The sequence below is a fragment of the Hakea prostrata genome, chromosome 2, assembly GCF_041222555.1.
Source record: "Hakea prostrata isolate BN-2017 chromosome 2, UWA_Hpros_2, whole genome shotgun sequence".
NCBI lineage: Eukaryota > Viridiplantae > Streptophyta > Magnoliopsida > Proteales > Proteaceae > Hakea > Hakea prostrata.
Genome location: NC_142601.1, coordinates 38359922 through 38376228, shown reverse-complemented (window position 1 = coordinate 38376228; position 16307 = coordinate 38359922). Strand labels below are relative to the sequence as shown.

General features: G+C 40.5%; 2 protein-coding genes across 2 annotated transcripts; one reads left to right on the top strand and one right to left on the bottom strand.

Moving 5' to 3' along the window:
- Positions 1-11497: 11497 nt before the first annotated feature.
- On the bottom strand, positions 11498-13755 carry LOC149024313 (cytochrome P450 71AP13-like). The gene is made up of 2 exons (XM_089142927.1): positions 12798-13755; positions 11498-12526 (listed from the first exon to the last, which is right to left on the bottom strand). The coding sequence occupies exons 1-2, from the start codon at positions 13725-13727 to the stop codon at positions 11915-11917; spliced, it is 1542 nt and encodes a 513-aa protein (XP_088999053.1). The 5' UTR covers positions 13728-13755; the 3' UTR covers positions 11498-11914.
- Positions 13756-14251: 496 nt separating this feature from the next.
- LOC149024312 (uncharacterized) lies at positions 14252-15061 on the top strand. Its single transcript, XM_089143452.1, has one exon. The coding sequence runs from the start codon at positions 14252-14254 to the stop codon at positions 15059-15061; it is 810 nt and encodes a 269-aa protein (XP_088999578.1).
- Positions 15062-16307: the final 1246 nt, after the last annotated feature.

Below are 16307 nucleotides of genomic sequence, written 5' to 3'. Positions count from 1 at the left end.
CATCCCTTTTCCTTTTCTTTTTAGAACTACTTTTCCGCTGATTAGTAGAGTGAGATTTTCGCCTCACTTTACTTTATGATTTAGACATTTTGATTGTCTTTCGTACTCTGATGATATATGATTTATTCTTCCCTTATTTGGATCTTTGTTTATAATTGTACATTGATTATTTATGTTCATGATTATGTTATTGTCTATGTGGGAGGTTGATTACCTCGATACTTGATCTTTGGGGCTGTGGATCACACACTCGGGTATGCCAAGTAGGGTACCGGCTGGGTGGATGTGACAAGTAATGGCAAGAACCCATTGAGAAAGGGAGTTTGAAGAAAAGGCGAGTGAACAAGGATTATTAGATAGCCTCGAATTGTTGGATGAAGTTCGAGAAAAGGCAGTCGCTCAAACTCAGCAATACCATCAGAAGATAGCATCTCATTACAATGCTCGAGTAAAGCATCGACAATTCCGAGTGGGAGATTTGGTTCTATGGAACACTCTAGCATCAGACCCGTGCCACCAAAGGAAGCTAGACCCTGCATGCGAAGGACCATACATGATTATAAAGCAAGTGGGGTCGGGAGCTTATAAGTTAAAAAATTTGGCAACAGAACGCGAGCTCGACCGATCGTGGAATGCGAGACATTTGAAGAAATGTTTTTCTTAGCTGATTCAAATTTATTCAATTTCAATGTAGAAGGTTGACAGTTATTCAATGCAAATTTTGGATTTTGACTACCAAATCTTTTGATTGGGGGTGACACAAAGCATAAGGAATGATGTCTAGAATCAAAAGGCTTCGGGCAACACTGAATGAGACCTTTGAACACCTCAAAAATTCCCAGGAATTTTCAGGTAAAAGGCTTCGGGTAACACCGAATGAGACCTTCGAACACCTCAAAAATTCCCAGGAATTTTCAGGTAAAAGGCTTCGAGTAACACCGAATGAGACCTTCAAACACCTAGAAAAATTCTAAGGAATGTACTAGGTCCAAGGCATCGGGTAAAACCAAATGGGACCTTTGAATGCCTCGAAAAAAATTCTGAGGAATTTTTCAGAATTTTTTTAGGTAAAGGGCATCGGGTAACACCGAACAGAACCTTTGAACACTTACAAAATTCAAGGAATATTGTACGTAAAAGGCTTCGGGTAACACCGAATGAGTCCTTCAAATGCCTAAAAAATTCTAAAGGAAATTTTTAGGTAAAAAGGCTTCGGCTAACACCGAATGAGTCCTTCTAACGCTTTGAAAAAATTCCAAGGAATTGTTAGGTCAAAGTCTTACATCGAAAAACCAATAATAGAGTGCGGTCAATTGACTCCTAAAGGGTAAAATACGCTATGTCACAGTACGATCAGGCAATATCAAGCAAAAACGAAAGTTCTTTAATAAGTTCCTTCTATTTACAGAAGAGCCGACAGGGGCAACCTTTACATAACTAAAGGATATTTTTGTATCTCAATTACAAAATGCTTCTGATGCAAAGACGACTGTCGTAAAGATCCTTTGTTCGAGCAAAGATAGTGTCTGGAAGGAGGAACATTTCTCTAACAGGAACAAGAGCTTGACCAACGATTGGGAGGAGTAATTCCATACCCTTCGTCTAGCTTTTCCATACCTCAAGCCCTTCATCTTCAGTCGCTGCGAAGAGTTCCATAAGCTCCACCAACTAAAGGTAAGAAGAATGAAGAACGAGCCGAACGACGAGTCCTAGACCTTGTCTCCCGTAGTCTCTCTGATCGTTGTGGAAGAAAGATTGGAGCCTGTGGGATTGGCATTCAGGACGCCTTCTTCCTTTTCTTCTTTAACCACATCCTCAATTGGAGACATAGGAGGAGAATCGTCAAGATAGAGCGTTACATCCGGATTGGGAACGGGCGGATCTACAATGTCTTCGGTCCAATCGGGAAGAGGGCGATGTAATTTGGAGAAGAGTTTGAGATGACAATGTTTCTGATGAGGAGCCGTATTGAAGTTCGGGTCTCTCCTTAGAATAGATGTGAAAACCTCGTTCTGACCCTCTCGGTAAGCCTGAGCATTGAAAATGCCCAACAGTCATAAAAAGGCTTACTGTCCAAATACTTACGGATGTAAGCCTTCCGGGTCTTGGCAGGAATACTCTCAAGATCGGGAGGAGCTATATGATTTCACAGTTCGGCAACCTTTGCTTCGGAATCATTAGTTCCCCCGAAAGCCTTACAATCCTCCGCTTGAAACCACGGATGCTTCCCTTAGCAACATCCAGATCCTAGGAAAGACGCTGGATCTTGATATTCCTTACCTTGACCTCCTCCCAAAGTTTGTCTCGAAGATGCTCAATCTCCCGATCTTTGGCCGAGGACTCTGCCCTAAGCCTGGAAAGATCAGAATGCATTCTCCCTGTCACATCCACCCAGCCGGTACTCTATCTGGCATACCCGAGTGTGTGATCCACAGTCCACAAGATCCAGTATCTAGTAAATCAACCTCCCACATTCACAACAATATAATCAAGAACAAGACAAAATCAAGGTTAACAATATTATTCAAATGAATCAAAGTAAAGTAACGAAATAATCATCAGAGTGCAGAAATGATACCAATAGATATATAAATCAAATATAGAGTGAGGTGGAATCTCACTCCATGAGTACAACGGAATGTAGTTCGAAAGTCAAAGGAGATTACAACTGATTCTAAAGACAAGAAAGAAAGATATCATCTAACTAAGCTAAAGTCTATTCCAATTTGTAAAGAACACTTCATATGTGTAATCTTGGTAACAAGTGAGACCACTCGAGGAATCCTCAATGTAATCTTCATAGTTGCCAACACCTTGCGTATGGTACGCTTCTTCATCTTGCACTTCATAGTCATCAAGGCCTGCAGAATAATCTAACAAAACATGTTGTACAAAAGGAGTGAGTTTCAAAAGAAACCCAGTATGACAAGTAATTCCATAATAGCATAAACAAAGCATAATGTGATATGATATGAGACAGACAATGCATGTATGAGTCTAACTCTATGTATGTTGGTCTCTATAGGTAGACATGCTTTAAGTCATAGCACTATACTTCTTTAGGAAGGTCAATCACTCCCCCTCAGCCATCTTGGCATCTTGGGTCTGCCGGTGGTAGTTGGGTCCTGCATCCCTCATGGACATTCCTTGGTAAAGGGTTTAGGTCACCTCTCTCTCACATCACCATTGGTCTAAGTATTGGCACATGTCAGGGTAAAGCCTAGCCCAATGCAAGTCTTCTACTTAGTTACATCAACTCAGATCCAGATACGTCCATTCCTCCCCTCTCGGGATCCTTTCCGGTATCCTTCACACTAGAGTCAGCGTATCCGACTCTCTCAAATATGGACTCATCAACCCTATAGGTCATCCACATATAGTAAACGGGAAGTTCTCATGTCCTCTCACGGGTTGGTTACCGGTCTTGAATGCCCATGAGCCCAAGTCTATCCATATGCAACTCTACCCATAAATGGTCCCGACAATGTGATTTGTGTCCCCTCACGGGTTGGTTACCGGTCTTGAGCGCCCATAAATCCCCATTGCTACCACCGGTCGTTCGGTCTCAATATCCTTCCGAATTAGGTCTGATATAACAGGGAATATCCTAGCCAAACATTGCTAGACAAGTCCTAGGTATGAAAACCAATAATCTGGGAAAGTGTCAAAGGGCAACATTGGAAATATCCCATACTACTCCCAATGATGTCCAAGGACAAAAATGTCAAAAGGACATTCCCCAATCCCAAATCATACCTAAACAATCACAATCATAATTCAGTCATATCATCCATGACAGATATCTCATCATATGAAAGAGTATAATTAGACAATATCGAATAAATATTCATACATGATCCAAGTACATAAAGTAAATAAGGAAATAAGATCCTACTGTACTTACAGCATTCATATCATAATAAAAACTAACATAATAGTAGCAAATCTAAGTAGTTCCCAATTTAGAAACTAAATCTATGCAATCTATGTTAATATAGTAACAACTTTCCTTACCTTAAATAGATTCGAATATATTCCGGACGGACAAGAGGATGAATCCAAAGTTAGCAAATAAACCCTAGAATAGCATCACACAATCATTAGGAAGTAGTCCTAAAAGAATAAGCATCAATCGAATCGAAACGAACGAAGAAATCCAATTCTGTTCTTGCGGGTTGATTGGCTGGGTTGACTGAGTCAATCGACCCAGGCAATCTGCCCAAGGGCAAATCCGAAACCAAAAAGAGAATCTTGATCCGAAACCTATGCTACACAATCCGGAATCTGACGAAACTTGGAGAGAATGTCTAACACAGTAGTCTAAGACTAAAAAGCATAATTTAGACATCAAACAACCATTAAAACCATTACTTACTAATTTGAAATCATAGTTTCTATTTTGGTAAAAGTCATGGTTTTCATTGGAAACATGCTATGAATGAAAGAGATGAACTAGAGATGATAAGATCTCATTCTAGTACAAGAACACAGTAGATCAAAGGTATGAATAATCATGGAGAGGCATCTACAATGCTAGAATAAATCAAAATAAGAATATGATCATAGTTTAAGAAGAAATCATAAAAATCATATTAAGAATGAGTAAGATGATCATGGCACAAGAGAATGAAAAGAGATTGTAAAGATATGACTACAAGGTTGCAGCATCTTCATCATAATCTCAATTCAGAGATGAGAGTGATCATGGAAAGAATGAATCAAGAACACAAAAGATTGAATACTAACCTTTGATTGAAGAACAAGATAGAGAACTAGCAAGTTTGCAAGATTAGATCTTCTTCTACACTTTTGGAGGCTTGGAGATGGTTTCCCTTCGTTCTCTAAGTGCTTTGGAGGCTAGGGATACTAAAATCATGAAGTCATGGGGTAGATATAGCAATATAACCTAAACAGAAGATTCTGCTCGAGTTCAGCATCTCTGGGTCGATTGGATGGGTAGCCTGGCCTAGTTGACCTAGGCAGACAACAAATCCAAAGTCAGGGATTTGAGGGCCTTCCACTACTCGGAATCAACGAAACTTTAAACACATATTCTATAACTTACCTAGCATGGAAAAAATGGCTTTAAATCATATCCCACCAAGCTCTATGGTCATCAACCAATCTTCTCTTCATCAAGGCTTAGTCTCTTTTCTATATCCAACACTGTCTTCAAGTATGGGGTATCATTTTCAATCTCCATAGGTTTGGAGTCGAACACTATATCTTCTACTGATATGGCCCATAGTTGACTTTCACTTCTACTCCGGGTCTTCAGACCTACAGACAAAAGAGTATCCGGGTCAAGGTTAGGGCCGGGTTTCACACTCCCGATCCGATAGGACGCCTCCACCTGTTTGTGGAAGTTATCAACAGTACTCCTGCATTCCGTTCGGCAATCAGAAATGCATATATATATATATATATAAAGAGTAACTTCAAATAGAAGACTCACATTACTAATGAGTTCACAAACGCGTCGTCAATAACAGAATCAAGGGCTTTGCTTTCGGCTGGCATTTGGGCGAGAGTGCACCATTTTATTGCTTTGTCAAGGCTACCTGTCACTCTATCAGACCTTTTCAACTTCCAGGAAGGTCTGTAGATTTCTTCGCCAAAGTATGAACGCCTTTTTGGCGCATAAGAAGCTGAAGCTTTAGGGGAAGAAGCTTCTTTGGAAACGTTCTCCCGAACATCCTCTGGATTATGTTTTGAAGACACTGCAACAAAAGCAAAAACATCAGCTAGGTTCACTATCAAAAGAAGTTTTTTGACCTGAGAAGATACTTACACTCTAAAAACCAGAAAGGGTTAATAGAGCTTACGACTCTTTTGAAGGAAAATGATAGAACCAGTAGGCAGAGAAAGAAAAACGACAAAACTTCTTCAAGAATATCAGGAAAACAATCACAAAAGAATAGACTTACTCGTTGATCAGTAAGGAGCAAATTTTATGCAATTCTTCAAGATTTCAGCCACTGAGGTAGGGAAATTTCCTTAAATTTTGTACAACGAGCAAGCCTTTATGAAGAACTGAGAAAAAGAAGAGCAAGCAAAAGGTTTAAATAAGCCTTAAGGGAAGAAGCGAAGAGCCTCGTACCAAGCAGATGAAAGGTGGAGAACTAGTGATGGTTCAGATATTGAAAGATCAACAATGGCCAACGAACTACTTTTCAAATTTTGAAAAAAGAACCTGAACTTGTTAAATCCACCCACGTGGTGATTTCAGCACCGGTTACGAAGACGGCTGATTTGAGAAGCAAACCGTCAATCAAAGCAATTAATGCGATCCAACTTTGAACTTCCCAACAAAAGGTTACACAAATAGATCATTCAGGAGAGCAACATATCCGAACGATATATCAAGGAATGAATCTAAAGCCCCAAAAGTTTACTCGTTATTAAAGGGATCAGGTACATGATCAATAAAAGTTCCAGGACCTAATCCTTAGGAACTTAGCTCAAAACAAGCAGCTAAGTAACATTCACCAACAGCTGGTAGATTCATTCGGGAAGGAATTCTATGGATGCATTAACAATGAAGCTTCGGGAGCTTGCACCAAAAGGAGGGCTCAAAAAGACTACAATTATATCTTGAGCAGATTATGACAAACAATGTCAAAAAAAATATATAATAATAATATCACAGGCCCGAAGGGGAGGGCCAACACCCTTACAAAAGGGAAATATAAAGATTCTTACAAAAGCACTGAAAACAAATTTCTGCAAGTCCGCTAGAGGATCGGGATTTGGTTGCTGATGGCTTCAGGAGTCTGGTCTGCTAGGGCCTGGTTCTGGGCGTTCGCTTGGGCAACATTCTCCTCCGTACCTTCTCGTTCAAGAGTCATGGGAGGAGAATCACTAAGATACCCCTCAATGGTCGGATTAGTTGGAGCAGGGTTTTCCTTCTCCAAGACCTAACTAGGGGTAGGTTGCTGCAGTCTCTCAAAGACCTCTTCGTAAATAACGTCTTTATGCTCCTCGATTGGAAAAGCAGGATTCACCACCAGTATGCTCTTCCAAACACCATGGATGCCCTCCCAATACACCACCAAGTTGTATAGGTTGAGCAGATCACAGAATGGTTTACTGTTCAAGTACTTGTTGACACAAGCCTTCTGAATCTTTGGTTTCAAATCTTCGAGACGCTTGGGAGCAACAACAGCCTCTAGCTTTTCCTCCAATTCCTGCCTCTCCGAACAAGATCACCAATCTTTGCCTCTGAGGGCAACACAGTGTTCCTCAGCTCTCCCAGCTCCCTTTTCATCTCCTCCATTTAGGACATGGCCACCACAAGCTCCCCAACGGAAGCACGAAGTCGAGCAATCTCCTCCTTCAACTTGGAGACCTCTCCCAGCCTTTTCTCAGCAATATCGTCGCTGCGTTTAGCCCAAGCGCTAAGGCGGCCAACCCTTAGATTCATTTCCATCTCACAATGGAAGTTTTCAGTAAAAACCCTGCGTCAAAGAAATATTCGGGAATAAGTCAGGGAACAATGATTTTTTGCCGAAAGAAAAAATGAAGATTCGAGATGTACCTGATGTTGGAATTCACCAACTCATCATCAGACAACTCATTCAGAGCCTTCTGATCACTTAGCGTCCGAGCATTAACAACCCAGTCTATTGACGCATCTGTGTCCAGGAGAATCAGGTCGAAAAGGTTCACTTTCCATTTAGGGACATAAATTTCCCCCTCAATTTTGCTTCTCTTGGAAGTAGCATCATCAGTCACCTCTCATCTCCTCTTGACGAGAGCGGCGTCATCACTAGTAGACTCGTCGACTTCCATCGTCTCTTTTCCTTTGGCAGCATGATCCTGCCTTGTTCTCAGAAGTCTCTTCGAGGCAGAAATTACCCTCTTCGGGGCGGTAGCAAAGGAAGCCCCCTTCGGGATGGGAGAACCCGCAAGAACTTCTCTATCTTTCCCCTTGCGGGGAACCCCTTCTTCAGCACCGGAAAATTTCTCTATGGGCCAGAGATTTGACAGCATCGCGATTGAACTTGGGAGGCACTACAAGATTAAAGGAAAGTCAGAATTAATGTAAGAACAATAAGGGAATGCAGATAAAAAATGATAGGGCTTTGGGCACTCACCATGGCTCAGCCCCTAGTAACGGAGGATTGCTTCGTATTCCATGGTGTGCCCATGGATTTCCATGCGTGCAGGAATGGCTTTAATGACTCAAACCGCCTTCCTATTGGAATCAGAAAGAGGAGAAGGATGGTTGATACTGGTGAAGGAGTCCGGGTTTGTCCATCCAATCGAGAAGTTTATATGGGATTCAGGAGCCTTACAGAAAACAAACCCGTTCGGCCATCCCTTGTGATTGGAAGGGCAGGTGCCTTCGGCAAGGATTCTCCCTTGCCACTTCAAGTCATTCTTCGGGCGTTTGGAAAAGAACACCCATCCGGGAGGATTTGATTTACTTAAACTATAAAAATGGCAGAAAACGCCTAAGGAAGGGGTTAATTCAAGTTCGTGACAGAGCCCCAAGTAACCAATGATATGCCTCCAGCTATTTGGAAGAAGCATATCGGGGCAAATCTCCCAGTGGTCGAGGATTTCAGCAATTACAGAAGAATAAAAAGGAAACCAAACCCCACTCTTAAAGGATTCTACGTAAATAAAGAACTCTCCTGGAGGATTGGAGTTGACTCTCTTATCCGGGTTCGGGGCACGAAGAACATAAGAAGGCAGAATTGAATAGTTAGAATAAAGACCCTTAAGGTTTGTAGGACGAACCTCAGATACATAGTCTGAGGGGCTGGTAGAAGGTCTTTTTGATGGTCGGGAACTTCCCACCATCGGTTTCTTAGGAGCTTTCCTCTTCTTTGAGGAAGTCCTTCGAATTTCAGGAGCATTCCCAGGTGGATCTCTAGGGCTTGTAGGGGCAGATTGTAGCTAGTGTTCGGTAACCCTATGGTCCCAATCACCAGAAAGTTCAACAAAAGCCGTGGGAGTTCTTTGTTCGGTAGATTCCTCTCCCTCAATCATACGGTCGATAGAATCGTCAGTTGAAGTTCTACCACTACCCATTTTCACAAAAAGAAAACACAGAACAAAAAGGATTTGGAGCGAAAAAGGAAAAAGACTAGCAGAAGCAAAGTAGATTGTCCGAATGCAAAAGAGAAAAACAAGAAAGAAGATATAACAAAAGCAAGAAGTGTGAACTTACTTGTGATCTCAGAAAAACTGGAAAAGCAAGGATCAATTCGTTAAAGCAGAAACTGAAGATTATTTGGAACCCAAGCAAGAATGAATTTTGAAGCGAAAACAAAAGCGCAGAGAAGTAAAAAGGAGAAATGAGGTAAGAGGAGCTTTTTATAGATTCAAAATTCAAATGGACACATGAGATTGAATTTAATCAATGGACGAGATTGTACGTCGATTCAAGTAGAACGAATGTACGACCCACATCAAAGATCATCAATGATCATTACTCGCTGACGGTTCAAAAATTTTAGCAATGATGATAAAAGCTATAGACACGACGGTTCGAATGACAAGACGCAATGTCCGCACCTCCGCGATTGCCACGTGGCTCACTGTGCACAGGGCACCTTGCTGGAGTAGGAGTGAGGAGCATTAAATGCGAAGGTATTTTAACATGAAAAGACCTTTCATCTTCACTCATGTTTGGTAAAAAAGCAAAACCAAACCAAGCATTCCACGGCGCTGCTCGAACGCTCGGTCTGAGGGGCAAATGATATGAAGAAAATTGCACCAAACCCATCAAACCGGGTTCAAACCTTTTGTCCCGGTTAGACCACAATCAGGACCCACCTTAACCTAATCCCAAAATAGGATGAGGGCACCGCACTATTGCTATCAGTCACGAACGACCTCCCGAATCTTGCGGTAGGCAGAGCTAACTTGTAGGAAGCGACTATCGTCAAGATTGAGAGGGAATCATGCTAAAAACGATAACTACTTGCATCCCCGAATATCTAAGACAAAACCCTACAATTGGACGGTCATCTGAAGAGATCGAGAATTCACTTAACGGTCAAAAATTGGAAGTAACGTCTATATAAACGAGTGATCTGCTCACTCCAGAGGTATCTGAATTGTTTCCCTACTATTCGTGTTCATTTTTAGCCTCTGCATTCAGCCAGAGCATTGTGATCAGTTCAGCGACTGACTTAAACTTCAGAGGTGTTCTCCCAACCCCAACGGTCGGGCCACATCTAACCTTATTTTGCAGATCATCTTCATAGATCTAAAGTCTTAACAATTTATAGACGCATCAACAAGTCACGTCATTTTTTTAAAATAATCACAACTCTTTGATGTGATTTATAAATGAATTTCAACCATTTGATGTGATGTTGAATGTCAAACATCTACAAGAAAATGGACCATCCATTTCTGACAAGGAAATTGACTGGATAAATTTCCCATCTACCCCCCAAGGACACGGAGAGGGATTATGGAAGGAAGAGGTACTGTTAAGTGGACTTCTGTGGTTTGTGGGCAGTGGAGAAAATATAAACATTTGGGAAAACCAATACATACTTAGCCATGTGCACTATAACGTTAAACAACCTCCAAGAAAACTTAAGGCAGGGACAGGTTTTAGTTGATTTACAATGCCCTCGATGTCAGTGCATCAATGAAACTATTGATATATCCATTAGATTGCACCTTTGCAAGGACTGTGGTTTGCATCTAATCTAGGCTATTCAGCTCCTGAGGTGGACCCGAAACTTAAAGACTATTCAATCATAGCCAGAAGTGGTAAGACAGTGAAGTCAGGAAAGATACCTTTGCATTGGCAAGTTGGATATGTTAGGGACTATGGACAGCAAGGAACAAATTAGTTTTTGAAAGAAGCAGTTCCCCTTTACAGGTGATAGGTTGGGCTTTACAACACCATAGGGAGTATCAAGCAGCAGCTCCTCGAGACACCCCAAATGCTCCTCCGGGTAGTAAGTGATGCTCAAGCATAGAAGCCAACAGCACTGGATTTCCCCTCCAAAATGGAGTAAACTGAAAAGGGATGCAGCTCTAAAAGAAACCGGGGAGGGGGGGTGGCGGGTTATGAAGGTGAAGTTGTAGCAGTCAGAGGACTTATGGCTTGCTAATCGGAGGGCGTTGAATGGTTACAGTGGAGTCTAACTCATTACAACTGGTGAAGATCATATAGGAAGTCTCCCCCTGCCCCTACCTTATTGACAGTGTTGTAAGCGACATTTAGACCATAGTAGTATGTTTTTCTTTGCTTTCATTTAGTTTTGTTCCCAGGGAGTGCAATTCAGTAGCCAACTCCCTGGCCAGGAAGGCCTTTTCCTTGATGGGGAGGAATGTTCGGCCTAGTTCCACTGACAAGCTATTAGATCTCTGTTCTGCGGATAGCCAGCTCCTTTTCCCTGCTGAATAAATTTGCTTTCCGCCAAAAGAAAAAGACAACAAAAATGATAAAAGGTAGAAAGCCTACCTCTGCTTCTATTCTTTGCTTTGTCATTGAATTGCCAACAATAGGTTTGGTTTCTAGCACTCCCAATCAAGGTGGCTTCCAAGTCCAGCTAATAGACACATAATCATCCATCGTAACTGTCTATGGTAATAGAGGGACGGGGCGCATATGCTTCCACTCAATCCGTATTGTCATATACCAGGTAAATGTCACATTGTTGCATTTGTTATTCGTCTCAAGTTTAAAACTACATACATGTATACATAGAAAGCAGTACAATTCAAAGTCCAGCAGTCACAAACATAGTTGCAATATTCTAGCAGTTTGATGTGTTTTCTGCAATTGACCATATGATATCCTGCATTTCTCTCTTTTCTAATTCTTAGGTATTCGTGAAGATGAGCAGCTCAAGGAGATTGGAGAAGGAAAACGCTAGCAGGTGAAACTAATAAACATAAGAGAAAACATGTAAGATGGATTTTATGAAGTTCATATTCAGGGGATATATGGCTTTGCAACGACAATGAGATCAGATATCTTGTGCATGCTGATGCCAAATACTTCAGTCAAGTCTAAATCCTTGGCTTGGATGCCTGGTGGAAGTTCCCAGTTGAAGCTATAGAGAAGTTGAGCCAGCGCAAGCTCAAGAGATACTGATGAAAAAGCTATGCCAGGGCAGCTTCTTCTGCCTGCCCCAAATGGTAGCAGTTCAAAATCTTGGCCCTTGAAATCAATGTTGCTTTCCATGAATCTCTCTGGTTCAAACATTTCAGGGTTCTTCCAGATATCTGGGTCCCTTCCTATGGCCCAAGCATTAACAAAAAGGCGAGTTTTGGCAGGAATGACATATGCATCTATGGTTACATCTTCCATAGATTCTCTCGGGACGAGTACTGGTACTGGAGGATGCAATCGGAACACCTCTTTAATTACAGCTTTCAAGTACCCCATCTGAGTTAAATCTTCTTCTGATACTATCCTCCTATCTCCAACAATGCTTCTCACTTCAGCTTGTGCCTTTTTCATGATTCTTGGGTTCATTACAAGTTCAGTCATTCCCCAGTCAAGAGTTATGAAATTTGTGTCAGTTCCTGCAGCAAACATGTCCTGCAATACAGAAGGAACACTGGTTTTAATTCAAATTAACTAGAATTTAGTGATTTTCAAGCATCATAGAATGGATGCATCCAACTGTTGGAGTTTTGAATGACAAATAGTTCAATATCAAATCAGAACCAAATGCTAACAAAATGGAAACAGAGCAGCTAGAGATGTATGGCTTAAGAAGGTATCGTCGGCATCCCTTTCTGATTAGTCTACCAATTTGGAGTTTTTCATTTTGGTAGGGGTTCCTGAAAAACTGAAGAATTTCACTTACCAAGATGATGGCTTTGATGTTGTCCATGGTAAGAGGCATGTCACTGACATCTTTGTCCTTGGCTTCAAGTAAAACATCCAACAAGTCTTGATGTTCCCCTTTCTTCTTCTTAGAACTGAGATGCTCTTCGATTACCTCATTGAAGAAGCAATCAAAACGTCGAAAGGTTTTCTCTAGTCTTGACTTCATACCTGTTACTGTGAATATCCATTCCATGGAAGGAAATAAATCTCCCAAGCTAAGTCCTCCAAGCAGTTCCTGGTACTCATCAAGCATTTCTTGGAACCCATGCTTATCATACTCTCCTCCTTCTGTGAAACCCCTACCAAAGGTAGCCCTGCAGAGAATTTCATTTGCATAGATTGCAAGGATCCTGCTAAGATTAACAGTGTTCGTATATGACTCCGAAATACGATCAACCATACGTGCGACCTCTTCTCGTCTAATGAAACTAAATGACTCAACTCTTTTGGCACTCAGAAGCTCAAGAACACATATCTTTCTGATATGTCTCCAGTAAGAACCATATGGAGAGAAGACTACGTCAGTACAATTGTAAAACAAGATTTTTGCAGAATAAATCTGGGGCCTGTTTGCAAGAACAAGGTCATGGGTCTTCAACACTTCTTTTGCTGTTCTAGCTGAGGATACAACTACAGTGGGGATTTCACCTAGCTGTAGATGAATGATTGGACCAAATTTCTGAGAGATTTGGTGAAGAGAGAGGTGAGGCATCTTACCAAGCTGATGAAGGTTACCTAATATAGGTAACTTTGAAGGACCTGGTGGGAAATTGAGCTCTCTTCGTCCTTGGCTTCCCTTTAACAGGCGATTCAGCAGAATTAGTAGAAACAGGGTCGCAAACAGAAAGTAAGATTGAGTAGTTCCCAGGGTTGTTGCTTGCCGGAGTATTTGGACCATAGACGCCATTAGATTTTCTTCTGAAAAACCAAGAACAGAATAGTGGCTTTCTCACTTTCTGCTCATTGCCATTCACTTACATTTATAGCGCATCTTGTTAGTGGGGACCAGCCCACTTAATTTCAACTCAAATATCTAATAAGATTCTAATTTTATATTTTGAATCAAATTGCCAAAAGTAGTTTTGAGGATTTATTTAAAATTTATAAATAAAACAGTTATTTACACAACAGGAGGTAAAGGCTATTCTGAAAATTCATCTCAGTCAATTACCTGGGAGTGATTCAGTAGTTTGGGGTGGATCATCTAATGGCATTTTCTCGGTCAAAAGTGCTTAACATCTACTATGTAACTGGCGTGATGATCGATCAAGGTTGGCTCCCTCTTCTTCTCGGCAACATAAATGGGAAGAAGTGGACTCAAAAGCTTGGAAACTGATTTGGAGTGCTAAGTGTCATCCCAATATCAAATCCTTTGTGTGGAAGGCGTTGAACCAAGCCCTAGCTACAGGTGACAATTTAATGATCAGAAAAATGAAGATTGATCCGGTATGTAAAAGATGTGGCAAGGAGATTGAATCTACTGATCATATTATGTTTGAATGTGATCATTCTAGGGCAATTTGGTTTGGTGTTGGACTTACTAGAATTGCTGAATTTCATTCCCAAAATTCCTTGATAACTCTTCTCAACAATTGGAGCATCGTGAGGTTTCCTAATAAGAAGATAAAGAAGGAGATGCTAAGCCTTCTTTTCTTCACCTGTTGGAATATTTGGTTGGCAAGGAATGAGCTCCTCTTCAACAACATTAGTTGGAACCCAGATCAGACTGTAGATAGATTGTGGAAAGCCTTCAAGGAATTTTGGAAAGATTCGCAGACGAGTGTACAGCCCCTGCAAACTATCTCTAGGGTGTGGGAAGCTCCAGCTGTAAACTCCCTGAAGCTGAATTCTGATTTTTCATGTTCGTCGGTGATAATAGAGCCAGGCTTTGGTTTTCTGCTAAGAAATTTTGCTGGAAATTGTGAATGGGCCATCTCGGTTCCGTGCGACTGCTGCAGTGTTTTTGTGGGAGAAGCTATGGCGCTCAGAGAGGCGCTTCTGCGAGCTCGTGATGAAGGGCTGGTGTATGTCTGCTTTGAGTGTGATTCAAAGAGTCTGGTTCGTTGTGTGGAAGTCCCCTTTACGCCATGTGATCTTGAGGCTCGACGAGTGGTGGAAGACATTCGTCTTCTTTTCAGACATTCGTCTTCTTGGTCAATTCGTTGTATCTCTAGATGGGCTAACTATGTAGCCGATTGTCTAGCTAGGAAGGCTCTATCCTTGGCAAGTAGGGTAGTATAGCCTAATTTCACTCATTGGCTTCGTGAAGCTTGTATTCAGGATGCATTGGGCTCTTGCCCTTCTTTTAATTAAATCTCCGTTTACCAAAAAAAAATCTATAAATAAAAGAAGTAAATAGTTTATCTTCAAGATTACAATAGAAATTTCAAATCTAGTTTTTCTCCCTGAGGGTGTGGTTGTGTGTAAAATAAGAGAAAAAAAAAAAAAGAAGAAAGAAGAGAAACAAAGAAATTTTGATTATCATTGACATCATCTATCTACAACTAAAGATCTAAGCAAGGAGATTTTGTTGGACCTACTTTAGTATTTTATTTTGATTTGATTTTTTTTGAGATAACTCTAATGTTTGTTGTTATTAATTGATTGTTCCGTCAATAGAGAAGATGATTCGCACTTCTCTTTTCTCATAGTGGATTAGTGCGATATTTATCTTGTAATTTTTTCCCTCTATACTAAAAGGTTTTTTCATGTAAATTATTGGCATCTATGTAAAGATTATGTTTTTCTTTATCCTATTTATTTCTCAAATATACACTAGCTTATTGCATTAGTTAATTTCAACAACTCCTAGTCTAGTTTAGATATATGCACCTCAAGAAGAATTACTCTAAACACTTCCCGTGGATTCTTAATAGGGTGAAAGTTAGATGGGAATTGGAATCCTTGTCAAATTTTCTTAATTTGTTTTTTTAAATGTACCTTTAAGTTGAGAAATTAATTTGTGTTACACATGGATTTTAAACCACAAGCTTCTAGAATCCTTAGGGTTTGATTTGGCCAGTTACTCATGTATGTCGGTGACACTAGTCTTCAGGAAAATATATTCTTAGAATGGTAACAAGAATACCCTGTCAAATTTTCTTAATTTTTTTTTAATTTACCTTTAAGTTGAAAAATTAATTTGTGTTACACATGGATTTTAAACCACAAAGCTTCTAGAATCCTTAGGGTTTGATTTGGCCAGTTAGTCATGTATGTCGGTGACACTAGTATTCAGGAAAATATATTCTTAGAATGGTAACAAGAATACCCTGTCAAATTTTCTTAATTTTTTTTTTTTAATTTGAATGTAAGTTGAGAAATTAATTTGTGTTACACATGGATTTTAAACCACAAGGTTATAGAATCCTTAGGGTTTGATTTGGCCAGTTACTCATGTATGTCGGTGACACTAGTCTTCAGGAAAATGTATTCTTAGAATGGTAACAAGAATACCCTGTCAAATTTTCTTAATTTTTTTTTTAAA